A 15,456-nucleotide genomic window follows, 5' to 3' on the forward strand; every position below is an offset into this window, starting at 1 on the left:
ATCCACATGAACACACACACACACACACAGAGGGAGATACCGAGACAGAGAGCGAGCGAGAGAGACAGACAGACAGACAGACAGACAGACAGAGACAGAGACAGAGAAAGGGTAACTCACTACACAGAGAGGAGAAGTCCTCAGGCTTTGCGTAGGTCATGACTGCTGCCAGTGCCTCCCTCCAGTTGTGCAGGTCGCACGTCTGCAGGATGTCCAACCAGTCGCTCATCACCACCGCACTGATGAGCTGGATCACAACAAACACACACAAAAACACAAACACATACACAGAGACACAAGTTAACACATGCCACTTGCATACAAAAGATCAAGGCATTATCCAGTGCACTGAGGGCAGATGAGGCGGAGGCATCTGATGTGCTCATTACTGATGTGAGTCCTGGACATAATTCCAATGAACAGTAGCTATTTATGGTGAGTACTGAATATCTTTAACACAACATTCCAGAGGCATTTCTTTAGGTGGGATTCACAGTTACCTTGGTAATTTTAGTCTGGCTCTTCAGGAAGTACTTCTTCTGGGTCTTCTCCAGGAGTTCCGGTCCGCCAGCGATGGCCAGGATGATGCTGTCCGCCATCCGGTTGTCATGGAGACAGAGTTCAACAGCACTCTCAAAGTCGCCCGTGAGCAGCGCCTGCGTGATCAGGCTGTCCAAATCTAAAAAGAATCCGCAGTCACATTAACCATCACACACACATCTACCTCATCCAACAGACATTCACCACAAAACACCAGCGCAGATCCAGAGCAAAACTACATCACTCCTAGATCTGAAACCTTTGATAGCCCACAGCATTTAAATATCTACAGTAATAATGAGCAAATGACTGGTTTCAGGCTGGCTGCTTCCCTCACACTCACACATCCAGCATCCACACCAGCAAACAGTCTGAGGCCCTCAGATGAATGTATCGACCCCAAACCCGATGCCCACCTTTGTTAACTTTTAATGTGACTGGTTCTGTCGCGGATGTGGCAGGTGCAGATGGTCCTGCTGCCACTTCGGGTTCAGCGCTGGGTTCTTCTAAGGGTTCTGCGGGTTCTGTTGTTGTATTCTCCGTAGGATCTTCAATGGGTTCTTCTACAAGCTCTTCTGCTGCTCCCTCCTCCTCCATCTCCGGTTCCACTGGAGCCTCTAGCTCTGGTTCTAGCCCCGCCTCCTCCTCCAGTTCTGGCTCCGCCTCCTCCACTGCCTGGTACACAAACATGATGTCAGAGGAGCTCCACAGCCACCAAACATGCCTTAGATTAAGAACCTGCCGGCTCCCTCTGGTCTGACCTAGCTTTCAGGATTAAGAGAGGTCTGGCAAAATATCGAAAGTAAGAAAAATGGATGACCTTAGTTTATCTACATACATGTTGCCTACTGTATGTCCACAGAGTTCACATAACCTTTACACATGTTGACTTTGAAAGACATCCATATATTTCTCAAAAGTAAATCAATAACATTACTCTTTTGGGCTTTAACATATCACCTAACATATCACCTAACAAATCAATTAATTCATATCTATTCATTCATATCTATAAAATGTTTGTTTAACATATCTTCTATCTGCAAATGTACCCAATTTTTTAAAACCACAGTCTTGAAGAAACATTTAAGACACAGATCACAAAAATTTCCCAATATTGCCTTGGTCTGATTTCCAGCATTCAGTCCCTAAAATAGAACTGAGACGAAATCTGTGATTGTAAACAGCTTTAGATCTATAGTAGGTCAATTAGAGAAGTATATTTTTCAATTCGATTTTAGAAATATACATTTACCATATTTATTGTACTTGTAACACACTGATACTTTAGAAGACAAATTAAGTGACACTGCACTGAATTTGCACTCCAAAATTATTCGATTACTATTTCTAAGCAGTTTTTTGTTTGCTTATAAATGAGGTGGGAGCAACCAGGGCAATTCTGGGGAAACAAGACACTACATTGCCAGCATTCCTGTGTCCCAGTTTTATTTATTACTATTAGCAATATCCTTTACCATTAGAGTTCATTACCTTTACTCAATACCTTCCATATTAACCATTACTGTCAACAATGTCAATTACCATTAAAAATATCCATCATCATTAACATTGTCAATTACTAATAGAATTGGCAATTACCATTAGCAATATCCATTACAATTAATATTACCATTTCACCAGTATGCTGTAAGGACTGTACCATCACTCTTACCAATTAGCAATTATGCATTATGGTGTGCATTATCCATTACCATTACAGGTAGCCATCAGCATTATCCTTACATTTTACCCGTATCATTATAGACTGTAACAGCCAGAGAAAAAATACAAGGGAAGAAAAAACATCAATATTGTAATGGAACAGAACATCCCAGTAATAATGAAATGTGTTCATTAATGAGCAAAAACAGGAAATAAATGCCTGGGCTATATGGTGGGACCACACAGGTATGCCACAGCAGTAGTCTACTGTAAAGGCCGACTTGAGACGGCGATACCTCCTGCTGTGCTTGCTCCTCCTCGGAGAAAGTGGGGACGACTGGTCTCTGCGTGTCCCCTAGTAGTTCCACCACAGGCTCAGGGGCGGAGGCCTGCATGACTGTAAGCTCAGGAGCACCCTCTGCTGGACCAGAGAGGTCACACACCTGAGACAGCTGCTGCGGAGCGGCACCATGCGTGAATGTTGGCATTGGCTGCATGGGTACTAGAGGAGAGTAACCTACAGGCACTTCAGGTGGTGCGGACAGGTCCACAGCAGGTATGCACTCAGGTACAGGTGGTATGCCAGCAGCAGGTACAGGCTCAGGCAAGGGTAATATGCCAAGAACAGGTACAGGCTGAGGTACAGGTGATATGCCAACAGCAGGTATAGGCTCGGGTACAGATGGTAAGAAAAGTTTGGGTACAGCATCAAGCACAGGTGGTTGGTACTCTTGGGGTATCCATTCATTTCCTGGAAGCTGAGCCACTGGTGGTAGGTGGAGTTCAGCTGAAGACACAAGATCAACCTGAGAAGTGGGGACATCCAGCCATGGAGCCATGTCAAAGCTAGAAGCAGTTAGGGGAACAGCCTCTGTACCTGCAGGGTCAGGTGGAGTCATAAGACCCATGTCCACAGGGGGCTGCTGATCTGCTGGGGCAGAGAGCAGTGGTGCTGGGGTCAGAGAACTGACTGAAGGTGCAAATAAAGGAAGAGATGGCTGGAAGTCAACGGGAGGCGCAAATAAGGACACAGGCTGCAGCAGGTCGTATGGTGGAGCGAGGGTCGGCACACAGTCCTGGAGATCCACTGGTTCAGGTTCCAGAAGAAGGGTGGCTGCTGGATAAGGGTCCAAATAAATGGGTTCCGAGGAGGGGTCCAGGGTAATGGCTTCAGGAGATGGTTCCAGAGGAGCTGCTTCAGGAAATGGTTCCAGAGGAGCTGCGTTAGGAAATGGTTCCAGAGGAGCTGCTTCAGGAAATTTTTCCAGAGGAGCTGCTTGAAGAAATAGTTCCAGAGGAGCTGTTTCAGGAGGTGGCTCCAGAGGACCTGCTTCAGTAGGTGGTTCCACAGAGCCTGTTTCAGGAGGTGGTTCCAGAGAGCCTGCTTCAGTAGGTGGTTCCAGAAGAGCTGATTCAGTAGGTGGTTCCAGAAGAGCTGCTTCAGGAGGTTGTGTTCCACTTGAAGAGTGTTCTTCTGGTTGATCATTTGGTACCAGTTGAAGTTCCAATTGAGGTTCAGGTATGAGATCTGCTTGAGGTTCGGGTAGGGGTTCACGAGCAAATTTTACCTCAGGTTCAGGTACATTTTCCATTTCAGATTTAGGTTCCACTTGAGCTTCAAGTCCCGGTAGAATCGCAGGTTCCACTTGAGGTTGAGATATAAGTTCTGGTTGAGGTTCAGGTACAAAGTTCAGGTTGACTGCGGGCTCTGTTTGAGATACTTCCGGGTGTTGAAGTTGATGGAGTATTACAGGCTGAGAAATGGAGAAAGAGTCGGCAGGGAAATCTGGTGTGGCTTCAGGTGGAGCTTTGAGTAGTGGAACGGGTTCAGCCTGAGTATGAGGTTCAAGTTCAGGTTCAGGCTCAGGTTGAGAGTCAGGGAACTCTAGAGGCTCAGGTTCAGCCTGAGGGTGAGGAAGGTGGTTAAACTTAGGAGGCAGAAGCATATACACGCATACACACACAAACACACACACACAGCAGATGGCAGGGCATTTACAGTATGTGAATTCATTCAGGAACCAAAAGGTTATCTTATCATTTCAAGAGAGATGGAAAATCCCTTCACTTCAAGGCAAACCTGAAGTCTGTAACCTGCAAAGGTCTGGTTGCTATTCATTTTCAGCCAGGTCGCTATTCATTTCTTCACTTTGGTTCCTCAAATTGCAGGGCGCCAAATTGAAAAAAAAAAAGGTTATCAGATGCTCAACATATGTTTCCAGTTAAAGTGCTTTAGATCACTTTGATAAACTTTCAGTACCATGGTCAAAGTCAATTCTCAATTTTGATTTGATTAGAAGATGTGCACGAAATCTGTTTAATGTACAGGTTGTCCTATTCAAGAGTGCTCGCCACAAACAAAAATAAACCTGTCTAAAGATTAGCTAAGAAAAACCTGAATGGTCAAAAAGATTTTTGGCATCATCAACAATTGATAAAAAAAATAAAGAGAAAAAATAACAAGCAGTTGAAAACACAACATATAATTTTGTCACATCCACTAAACAGTTTGTATGAATATATTTTAAATAATACATGTAGAGAATTTTCATGACTTCATACCAATCTGTCACGTTGTCTTCCGATTGTAAGATGACAGGCACATAGTTCAGCAAAAAATTCTGCTCACTGCATGCAATGCTTTGCATCAGATAGTGCTTTGCCTGCCATTATGCTTCAAGCTATACAGAAAAGGGACAGTGCCTTGTTACAAATAACATCACTGCTGTGATTCGAGGGCTGTATCATGAAGCGAGGTCAATTCAGGAGTAACTGTCGGGTATAACTTCCTGATTAACCTGCACTACGAAATGGGGATCAATTGTATCTGAGGTATGCGGCCATGGCAATTTACACTGCATCTCTAAACTGGACATAGCAAAGGATAGTCTATAATGAAATCCAATACCTTTGTTATATTCCATTGTTATGTTGTGTTTTTTAGTTCAAGTTTTATTTGCATGACTTTCTTCTGGTAGTCCCGCTACAGCATACACTTATGGACCGTATGAGGGGTTGAGAAGCTCATAAGGAGCCCCTTCAACTGTACATAAGACAGACCTGGGAACTACATAACATATCCTTTAGACCAGTTGGTACGATATTACCCTGTACATAAGGGGTGGACATTGAGCTGGCCACAGGATCAGAACTGACTGTCCCTTGGACCCCATTCCTGTGTTGGTTGCCATGGTTAAATCCTTTGCCAGTGAAAAAGCAGCAGGAGGTGGCCCTCCAGTGGCCTTTTTGGTTGCTTGGTGAACATGAACAGACTAGTGTAGTGCAGCATGAATGAGGTGGTGTATAGTCTACAACCTGATTTCGAAATATTCTATTTAATCCTGACTTGTTACAGGTGTGCTTTTTACTCAGGATGCAGCTGAAGTGATTGCATATAGCAATAAATCAAACAGGTAGCCCATGTGTAGAAAATTACATTTTCCTAACTGTTTTCACATTTTTGCCAAGAATATTTTATGTATATTAGCATCTCACTCATATTAAATAAGACGTAGGACAGTATAGCTTGAAAAATACAAGTAAACTGTATGAACTTAAAACATTTAAATGACAGCAATGCTCTTCCTTGCCTTTTTGACTACCATGGTGTTAAGGTTTATTTGAAGTCTTTTTAGCCACAAAATTCTCATTTTGTAGTAATAAAAAAGGTGCACAGGCCATTGTGCAAATGTGCGCAAACCAGAGTTAAGTAACACTGAGTTAACTAACCATCATATCAAACACCACCCTTCAACTCTGGGTTTAAATCAGGGTTTGTCAACCCTGACTTCCCTTGATTACCCTCAATAAATTCTGAGTAGGATAAACTCCCTTCATAGTACAGCCCTCTGTTGTAGGCACACGCCAAATATAGGTGCCATACAGTACTTCCGCAGCAGAGATGTTATTGGTGACAGTGGCGCCTGCAGCCGTACGGCTGTACGCACTGTGCGTACCTTCTGTTACGCGAGAAAAAAAAAAAAGAGAGTCTGAAATCATGCGCTGAGCCTGGCAAAAGTGCACAATGCACAAACAAACAGATAGTTTTTAAAGCACAAACAAACCCTTACAAAAGTTATCTGACACACGCTGGTCCCAGCACGACGCATGCATTGCCACTGTAATCAAATATTATGAACGCATATTACAAAAGGGAAACTGCAGACAAAAGGGCGCGCAAAAAATTGCGGTACTACGAACTCCCTGTCCAAATGAATGGAGTAATTTGACTTAATGATCAGCGATATTCAGGGTTTGCTTGTTGGTGGCTCTGTGCGGTTGAATACAATGGCTGTAATGAAGCTGAGAGCCGACGTTTTATCAAAAATTCCCTTATAACTTTACATTTAGTTTCATTATGTTAATATGCCGATAGACTACATCTATCTGGTCAGCCGTTTTAAAAATGCATTTCAAATCATCTTCCCCAGCACTACTGATAGACCACAGACCATTTTCTATCTTCTGAAACCAAGTGAAACAGAGTTAAGCTGCAACCATAACATTATAATGTCACTGAAGACACCTTCGCATGATCCTGAAGATAACGACACAATACTCTGAGGGTTACTAAAGGGAATCGAAAAGTTATTCTGAAGGTTCCTGAACAAACCGCTGAAGGGTAGGAGGGGCAGTCTAAAAGTTCCTATGAAGGAAACTCCTATGAGGGTTACTCTGAAGGAACCTTACCTCTGCTGGTTGGGAGTCTTTCTTCTCCAGCGCTTCAGCAATCTAAAGCACACAAACAGAATCATGGCACCATGAACCACGAGACAATGAAACAAACATGGCTGAAGGGACCAAAACTCTACACAGCAGGGCACTTGCCCGGACACACATTTCCTTTTGTTCTTGCAAATAGTATTTAAATTTCATACATATCAAAATAAAAAGTTTAAAAACTAAGCCATATTTATGAATACATTGCATTAATTCATCTGCACTCACCTTCAATGCCAGCTCCTCCTTTTTATACCCAAGAAGATCCAGGTACTTCCCCCGGCTGTCATCCTCAAAGTTAATCTGGGGACGAAGCAGCAAAAGTTTACCTTTCTTATCTAAATGCATAAACTATTAAACCACAATTTCCCTGAAACCTCTGGAGGGCTCCATAGAGTAAATTAACCAGGAACCAGAACCAGGAACTAGACAACATCAGAACCAGGAACTACACAAGGTCAGAACCAGGAACTACACAAGGTCAGAACCAGGAACTACACAAGGTCAGAACCAGGAACTACACAAGGTCAGAACCAGGAACTACACAAGGTCAGATCAACACAAAATCAGATCGACACAAGATCAGAATCAGCCCTGCTCATAGGCCTTTTTGGGAAATTCTGCACGACCTCTCACCTTCAGGAAGGACCACACTGCCTTCTCAAACTCGCTGGGCGCCGCCTCAACTTTCACCTGGCAGAACTCGGCAAAAGTGCCGGCACTCAGGGTGGCCTGCAGCTGGGCCGAGCGCTCCAGGAACGCTGTCTCGGTGACAACCTGGCTTACGTGCACCACACGCTGCAGAGGCTGCTGGGAAGGCTGAGGGGAAGGTTTGCCATTCTCCAAGGAAACCAGTTTGCCTCCAAACTGTAAAAGGACAGAAAAAAAGACAGTTTGCAATTCTGGTGAAAGGTTGTTAATATTTGAGCTCAACAGCCAATGAAATTAGACCACTCCCTTCCGTGCTCCTGACGCCAAGTGTTGATTGGCTGGAATAGTGCATGGCTTAGTCTGACCCACTTTGTTTGTTTCCCAGTTACAGACACCAGGGCTGTTTACGAACACTAACACACTGAATTTTACAAAAAAGTGTACCGTATTAAAATTGTTGACTGCCCCTTCTGAGTCTGCAACTCAGCTACACAATTCCTTCAATAGACCCATGTCTCCAGGCGGACCAGGAGTGTAGGAAGTTGTACTTGACTCAAGCATCTAAGTTGGCAAAACAGACCCATTGAGCATACTCACTGCAAACGAGGCCCCGACTGGACGACGGATCCACTTCGGGGGTTTCTTGAGGGGGGTGACCGTGGTGTTGGTGGCGGGGGCCTGGGGAAGCTGCAGGGGGGGTAGAGCCTGACCCGTCCCAAAGGGATCCATGTTACCGAAAGATGTGCTGATCTGTGGGGGGCCACAGAGGATATTTCACTGAGACATGCTTACAGACAAGAACGTGCAGAAGCATTTGACGGACTCACACACTTACATTGAGTGGGGATGAGTGTGTGTGCAGGTGGCTTGTTTGTACATAGAATATTTGTAAGTGTGGCCACAAATGTATGTGCTTCTGTGTGTGTGTGTGTGTGTGCGTGTGCGTGTGCGTATGCAGGTGCGTGCACGTGTGTGTGTGTGCGCTAGTACCTGGTCTTCCTGTTTGAGGTTGACGGCGTCGTTCTTGCCTCCCATGATAGAGTAGACACTGATGTGGCCATCAAAGGCAGCAGCAGAGAGAACCGCAGGGTTTCTAGGGCACCACTGGATGTCAAAACACCACTGGGTTCTGGTGGGCAGCTCATAGAGAACCTGCAAAACACACACACACACACACACACACACACACACACACACACACACACACACACACACACACACACACACACACACACACACACACACACTGTTAATATACACTCAGTAACATAACACAATTAAAAACACAGTAGATACTGGTGGGAAGCTCACAGAAAACCTGCAGCGCACGCAGGCACGCAGCTTAGTCACATAAGACATATGACACTGTGACGTGTGTTACCTCAGCTGTGTTTGGGTTCCAGCACAGGATACGGTTGTCTTTCCCACAACTCAACAGCAGCTCTGGATCAGCAAGACTCCAGGCGAGCGCCAACACCCCTCTGCACACACGCACGCACACACACACAGCAACACATGAATCATACAACTGTACAAATTATGAATATTTGGTGTTGATGTGTGTGTGTGTATGTGTGTGTGTGTGTGTGTGTGTGTGTGTGTGTGTGTGTGTGTGTATTAACCTGGTGTGGTTCTCCAACACTTTGAGAGGCGAGGTGGCGAAGCGTAGGTCCCACATCTGGATGACAGGCATGCGATCATCTTCAGACGCCAGCACCAGCTGAGTGGCCACCTCTGGGTTCCACGCCAGCCCTGAGCAATGCATCTAAACACAAACAACAACAAAAATGCATCTAAACACAAACAACAGCAATGCATCTAAACACAAACAACAGCAATGCATTTACACAAGACACTTCTTGGACTGTTGCCCATTGCACTGTTGTATTGTTTTGTTTTGCACTGTTGTATTGTTTTGCACTGTTGTATTGTTTTGTGTTGTGTTTTTTGAGTATTATGTGTAAGCACAGTGAGAGCCACTGCACCAAGACAAATTCCTTGTATGTGCAAACTAACTTGGCCAATAAAATCTGATTCTGATTCTGACAACAGCAATGGATCTAACAGCAATCTACATGCAAACACAAACAACAAATAAACAACAATGATGCATCTACACAAAAGCCATAAATAAACAACGACAATGCATCTACAGACAAACAATAAATAGACAACAACAATGCATCTACACATTAACAAGTTAAAACCATCAATGAACTTACATATACACAAAAAAATGTAAACAGCGTTGCCATTACATAAATAACACACCATCATACCAACAAACAAACAATAGCAATGCATCCACACACCACCAACAACAACAACAACAACAACAACAACAAATGAACAACAACAAAGAGTATTTAGAGACTGTAAAGTGTGCGAGGACCTACCCTGTTGCTGTGGTCGCTGACTTTGATTATGAGGTCGTTCTTGCGCAGGTCCCAGATGGATGCTCGGCCGCTGGGGCTCGCAGAAGCCAGGATGTGCTGCACCTGACAGTTCCACGCTACGCAACTTACATCCTCCAGAGGCTAGACAAAATAGACACACACACACACACAGTCTGTTAATGTACATTCCACATGATGCACTGCAACCGACAGTTCCGTTTCATGCCACCCACACCCACACCCACACCCACACCCACAACCACACCCACAACCACACACACACACACACACACACACACACACACACACAGCTGATTCCTACCTGAGTTTTGGGCCCAGGGGTCATGGGAGTGCTGAAGGAGTTCAGGTCCCAGATGTAGATCTCTGATTCATTCCCTCCTGAGACAAACAGGTTTGTCTGGAAACACGCAGCAAGTTACGCACAGATCAGTAAGTTACACGACATAAGTGAGGAGACAAATCAGTGTTAGGAAAACAAATGGGGAAATAAGAAGGAATCCATAATGCTAAACATGGCCAATTTGTAACTGGAAATCCTGCCCTGTACTGTAAAGAACCAATCACATTGTTGGAAACGGTATAAATCACGTATCTCCCCTGCACGTTCGATTTATTTCCAGTGTTGCCATAGTTATAACCATATCGCAAAATTTCGTGCATGTGAGGGGAGACAAACTCTTCGACAGAGGATCTATAGGGCCAATGATTTTCCGTTTCACATTTTGGTGAATTTCGTTTTATTCCGTTTCGACTAATTTTGTTCACCCTGAGGTAGTTATTACAGTCTTGTAAAGTAAACTGGAATTATAGCAGCTGTGACTGATGATGCTACTGGTAGCATACTGATGATAATGATAAATTCATCATAGACAGTCAGTATTCTTCATTGGTTGTCACAATGAGTCAAACTGCACGGTGACCATCCACTGAGCAGAACTGTTTAATTAAGCAATAAGGTATGAGAGGCAGTACTGTATCGACCCGACGCGTAGCGGAGTGAGTTTGAGTGTGCACTGATAGGGAACGCTCAGGTAAATGTAAACAGGTGTACAGTACATTATGGCTCAATACAGTACACCGTGACTCACTCAAACACAAACAGGATGAAACTATCAATAGTAACTAGGGTTTAAACAAAACTTACAAGCTCAGAAGTATACCTTCATGATTTAATGATTAGACTATAGACGATGCAAAATGTGAATGATGCATTGCAGGTGCAGGCGATGAAGGGAAGATGACACAGGATTGCACATCTAAGGGCTGGGCCACCACCATAGAATAGATCACAGGATAGCTCATCAAGGGCTGGGCCATTACCAGAGAACCAACCAAAGGAATAGCTCATCTAGGGGCTAAGGTACTACCAGAGAACCAACAACAGGATAGCTCATCTAAGGGCTGGGCCATTACCAGAGAACCAACCACAAGAATAGCTCATCTAAGGGCTAAGGTACTACCAGAGAGCCAACCACAGGATAGCTCATCAAGGGCTGGGCCACTACCGGAAAACCAACCACAGGAATAGCTCATCTAAGGGCTAAGGTACTACCAGAGAGGTGACCCCGAGGTGAGTCGTCTCTAGGATGTATGATGAACACCCAGACAGCCCTATGTCTGATCAGACCCGTATCTGGCTCAGATCCACCTGCTGCCTGTGGGAGGAGTCACTGGTGCTCACCTGGAAGGAGTTGACGTCAAGTGCCCTCACAGGGCCTGTATGTTTGGAGCTCTGGTCGATGACCACATCGCTGTTGCCACCGATGATTTTGGCAGGGTCGTATAGGATGACGTCTCCGTTCTCGCTCCCTGCGATGAGCACCCCCGAAGGATGCTCGTCTGACCCGATACCGCTGGGACCCCACACCAGTTTATGGTACCTAAACCAGAGAGAAACAAACTGTTTTTACACTGCATTCACATGAGGCCATCTAATGCTGCCTGAACTGAGAGAGAGAAAGAGAGAGAGAGAGAGATAGAGAAGAAAGCGAGAGAGAGAGAGAGCGAGGGAAAGAAAGAGAGAGAGAGAGAGAGAGTGACCGACTGTTTTCACATTGCATTCGTGTCACACTGTCTTGGTACCCAAACCAAGGGGGAACCTCTCTTTACACTGCAGTCGCATCACATCAGCTAAGTTCCCACAGAGGTAGTTTTATGTGATAGCATCTATATTTACACCACACTATCTATATTCACAAAGTTGCAGTAAAATGTCACCCTCTTTACTTATATAAATAACAGCTACATCCGTTAAATACCAGCTATATTCACATCATACTCACTATACTGATATACCTGTGCACACCTGTACACCAGTCTCTGTGTGTGTGTGTGTGTGTGGGTGTGTGTGTGTGTGTGTGTGTGTGTGTGTGTGTGTGTGTGTGTGTCACCTGTGAGGGGATGAGAAGGTCCCACTAGTCTTCATCTCCAGTCCGGGGTCGGCCAGGTCCAGCTGGAAGATCTCCAGAGAGGCGGTGGTGCTGAAGCTGGCATCCAGCTGCTGGGCAGAGGTGCCTAAACACACACACACACACACACAGACACATACACACACACACACAACAGAAATGATATACTGATCAGAAAGTGATTAATAAATGGGCCAAATGATATAATGTTCACTTGCTTGCCTCTGGAGATGAAGGGCTGTATAGTTCAAAACATCTGCGTTCATGCAACACGAATGCATCAGTATGCGTCATGTGTCTCCCAAAGTATACTAGTCTTTTGGTTTCAGACACTTCTCTCAGCACACCCGCTCAATCACAGTGTTTGAAATAATATCCCTACAGCAAAAACTGTTATTATTTTTTTACAGATCTACTGCCCTTTCATAAGCATTTCCTCATCTATACAAAAATTGACTACCTACTGGTAATGTAATTAGCTATGATTCTCTGAAGCATGAAATAATCAAAACTCTCAATCATCAAAACTCTGGGTCTACAGTAGTTTTATTCCCAGGGAGCAAACATCTGAATGTACTGGGCTGCATCTGCACTGCAAGTTGATTTGCATAAAAGCATCGGCTAAATGAACAAATAGCATAAATACATTTAGTTTTCTCTTGACCCTGAGCCAGTGCTATAAAACAGTCAAAGCGCACAAGTCTGCTTGGATAGCGTCGATTGTGCTGATGATGCAATTTTGCCATGTCCGCGGAAGTACACTTCCCACTGAAGTGCCCTAGCAACAAGTCCAGAGGGTGACGAAACTCTGCCTCTCACCATCTATTTGTGTAGTATCTGCCCTGAGCAAAAGAAGCTCTACTCTCCGTTAACAGCGTCAGCAATCAAACAAAACAGGAAGTCATCAATCAACCAATCAGGACAAGGCAGAGCTCAACCAATCAGGACAATGAGTGCTAGTGTTCTCTGAGGGGGTAATGTGCTTGTTTTCCTGCTGCATGTATGGAAATGAAATTAATGGAAATGAGCCCTAGTGACTGTTTACGGCAGAGATAGTAACAGACACACAAAGTCTAGTTTTTAAATGCCTGTTGCCCTTTAAGACTTTTAGTGCGATGCTTCAGCATTACCAGCTCCATCTTCCCAGAGAGACCAATCCGTGACGGGCGTAACGTTGCTGTGCTCTTACGGTTTTCAGGAGCCTGATTATCAACATGACAACCATCATGAGACTCACCATGACATTCAGGGACGGACACACACACGGACACACACACGGACACACACACACAGTCTCTCTCTCTCTCTCTCTCAGGTGCACTGAGCGACATAGTGCTGTGGTGGTGGACGTTGCCCCGAAATACATCTTTACATCAAACACACACTTTGAGAGAGTGTTGATTGTGTTAACAACAAATGTTTAGTGAGTGTACAACCTCAACGTGCAAATCGAGATAAAAAGAAACAAAGCTTTAAAAAGAAGTACAGATCCATACCACACAAGGCCAAACCTGTTTAGATAGAATTGTTTTGTCCATATGCATGTTCACAAGAGGAAGAACAGTGTCAGCTGGTGACATGGATTACATGACATGGTTTGGCCAGGTCACCTTAGTGTTGAAAGGCTCATCTATGCTGCAGAAGTTTCACCTGTGGCCAGGTAGACCAAAGCCTACAGTAAGACTCACCTGTGACCAGGTAGAAACAACTGTGCAGTAAAGCTCACCTGTGGCCAAGTAGACTGGATGCTGCTGTGCCGGGCTCCAGGCCTGCACAGCTGTGCGGTTGATCTCTTTCAGCTTCATCCTGCAGGTGGGAATGGCAAAGACTCAGGCAAACAACGATGGTCACAGTCGAAAGTCATCTCTGTTCAGACTGTTGACTGCATATCTATATACAGCCAACAGAGCTACTTCTATATACAGTGGTTGGTTCAGACACTGGCCTGCTTTAGACATAGTAGTTGCTTACTCTGGAAGCATTATGGATCTGTGATTTACAATCTGGTCAGTAATTATGGGGGTAATATAACTGGGTCCTGCAGGGTGAGGAACAAATAGGTGCCAAGTGGTTTCTCAAGCGCACCTTATGCACAGAGCTGGGTTGTGATTATGTTACAGGCTTGAACATACTGTGTGGATAAAACGACTAGGCTATATACAATGAACTAGCTAAAAGGTTTCAAGTTCTCACATTATTTAACCAGTGAGCAAGTATTTGTGTGTTCATCCTATCATTATTGAGCAGAAGGAAACGAATGACAACGAATGACACTTATCAGGAAGGGTAGCTGAGTAGTGAACAGTTAATGATCAACTAGACAGCAGATTACCAATGCCTGCTGTTAGCTCCAATTCATTCTTATCATGGCAGGAGCAGATTTAGTATGAAATCTACAGATCCAGGGGGACCTAAGAAACTGTGTCACTGTGTAAGAATATTCGAATATACATTGCATAATGCAATCCTCACTTCTCATTACTTCAAGATTCACTCACGAGAAAGAACGACCTTTAAAACCTTGACTAATGTTACTGTAAAGACCTGGCTAGCAGTCGTTAGCTTTAAAGCTAGAGTACTGTTATGTTGTGTAATGTTATTGTACTCTATCTAGTGAGTTAGCCTGGTTGCTAGCTGTCCACAATGTCTATTTAAAGTTGCATACCTGTCAGCCCGCTACCCGTTCACGCATTCACACTCTCACTGATGCGGCAAGTACTGGTCCAAAACTTTAATCGATCGCTTTAGTCTTTCTCGTCTTGGATCTGTACTGCTTGCAGAGAGCTAGCTAACTAGCAGGTAGCGGGTCTCCCGGCTGGTAGGGAGCTGGATTCCACGTCCCCACTGAGCTCCATCAACGTGGCACAAAGATTCCCTCCCCCTAAGCCAAACACTTCCGGTTGGATCCTGTACTTCACCCGCTCCTCCTCTAGGCAAGTGCCGCGCTGACAGTAGCCTGCAACCGTACTTTTTGTTCAGATTCTCTGGCACACCGCGTCCTAGAGGGCTTGGGTTGGCTATGGCGGACACACCTCACATCCCCGCTGCTGGCCTGT

At 44.7% G+C, this 15,456-nt stretch overlaps 1 protein-coding gene across 5 annotated transcripts in view; it reads right to left on the bottom strand.

The window, feature by feature from the left end:
* The window catches only part of sec31a (SEC31 homolog A, COPII coat complex component), a 28,651-nt gene extending 13,412 nt beyond the window's left edge, over positions 1 to 15,239 (bottom strand). For 3 of the 5 annotated variants that reach the window (XM_080848013.1, XM_080848012.1, XM_080848011.1), the window contains exons 1-17: positions 15,066 to 15,239; positions 14,127 to 14,206; positions 12,383 to 12,506; positions 11,674 to 11,872; positions 10,294 to 10,389; positions 9,972 to 10,112; positions 9,198 to 9,340; positions 8,957 to 9,056; positions 8,566 to 8,727; positions 8,173 to 8,325; positions 7,561 to 7,791; positions 7,153 to 7,227; positions 6,895 to 6,936; positions 2,502 to 4,109; positions 957 to 1,215; positions 501 to 679; positions 121 to 247 (exon numbers count right to left, since the gene is read on the bottom strand). In XM_080848013.1, the coding sequence (XP_080704139.1) occupies positions 121 to 247; positions 501 to 679; positions 957 to 1,215; positions 2,502 to 4,109; positions 6,895 to 6,936; positions 7,153 to 7,227; positions 7,561 to 7,791; positions 8,173 to 8,325; positions 8,566 to 8,727; positions 8,957 to 9,056; positions 9,198 to 9,340; positions 9,972 to 10,112; positions 10,294 to 10,389; positions 11,674 to 11,872; positions 12,383 to 12,506; positions 14,127 to 14,205 (3,718 nt within the window). In that variant the 5' untranslated portion in view covers position 14,206; positions 15,066 to 15,239. The remainder of the gene's footprint in view (positions 1 to 120; positions 248 to 500; positions 680 to 956; positions 1,216 to 2,501; positions 4,110 to 6,894; positions 6,937 to 7,152; positions 7,228 to 7,560; positions 7,792 to 8,172; positions 8,326 to 8,565; positions 8,728 to 8,956; positions 9,057 to 9,197; positions 9,341 to 9,971; positions 10,113 to 10,293; positions 10,390 to 11,673; positions 11,873 to 12,382; positions 12,507 to 14,126; positions 14,207 to 15,065) is intronic. The other 2 variants (XM_080848015.1, XM_080848014.1) reach the window with 1 other exon arrangement.
* Positions 15,240 to 15,456: the final 217 nt, after the last annotated feature.

This window comes from Sprattus sprattus, assembly GCF_963457725.1.
Source record: "Sprattus sprattus genome assembly, chromosome: 11".
Classification (NCBI taxonomy): Eukaryota; Metazoa; Chordata; class Actinopteri; order Clupeiformes; family Clupeidae; genus Sprattus; species Sprattus sprattus.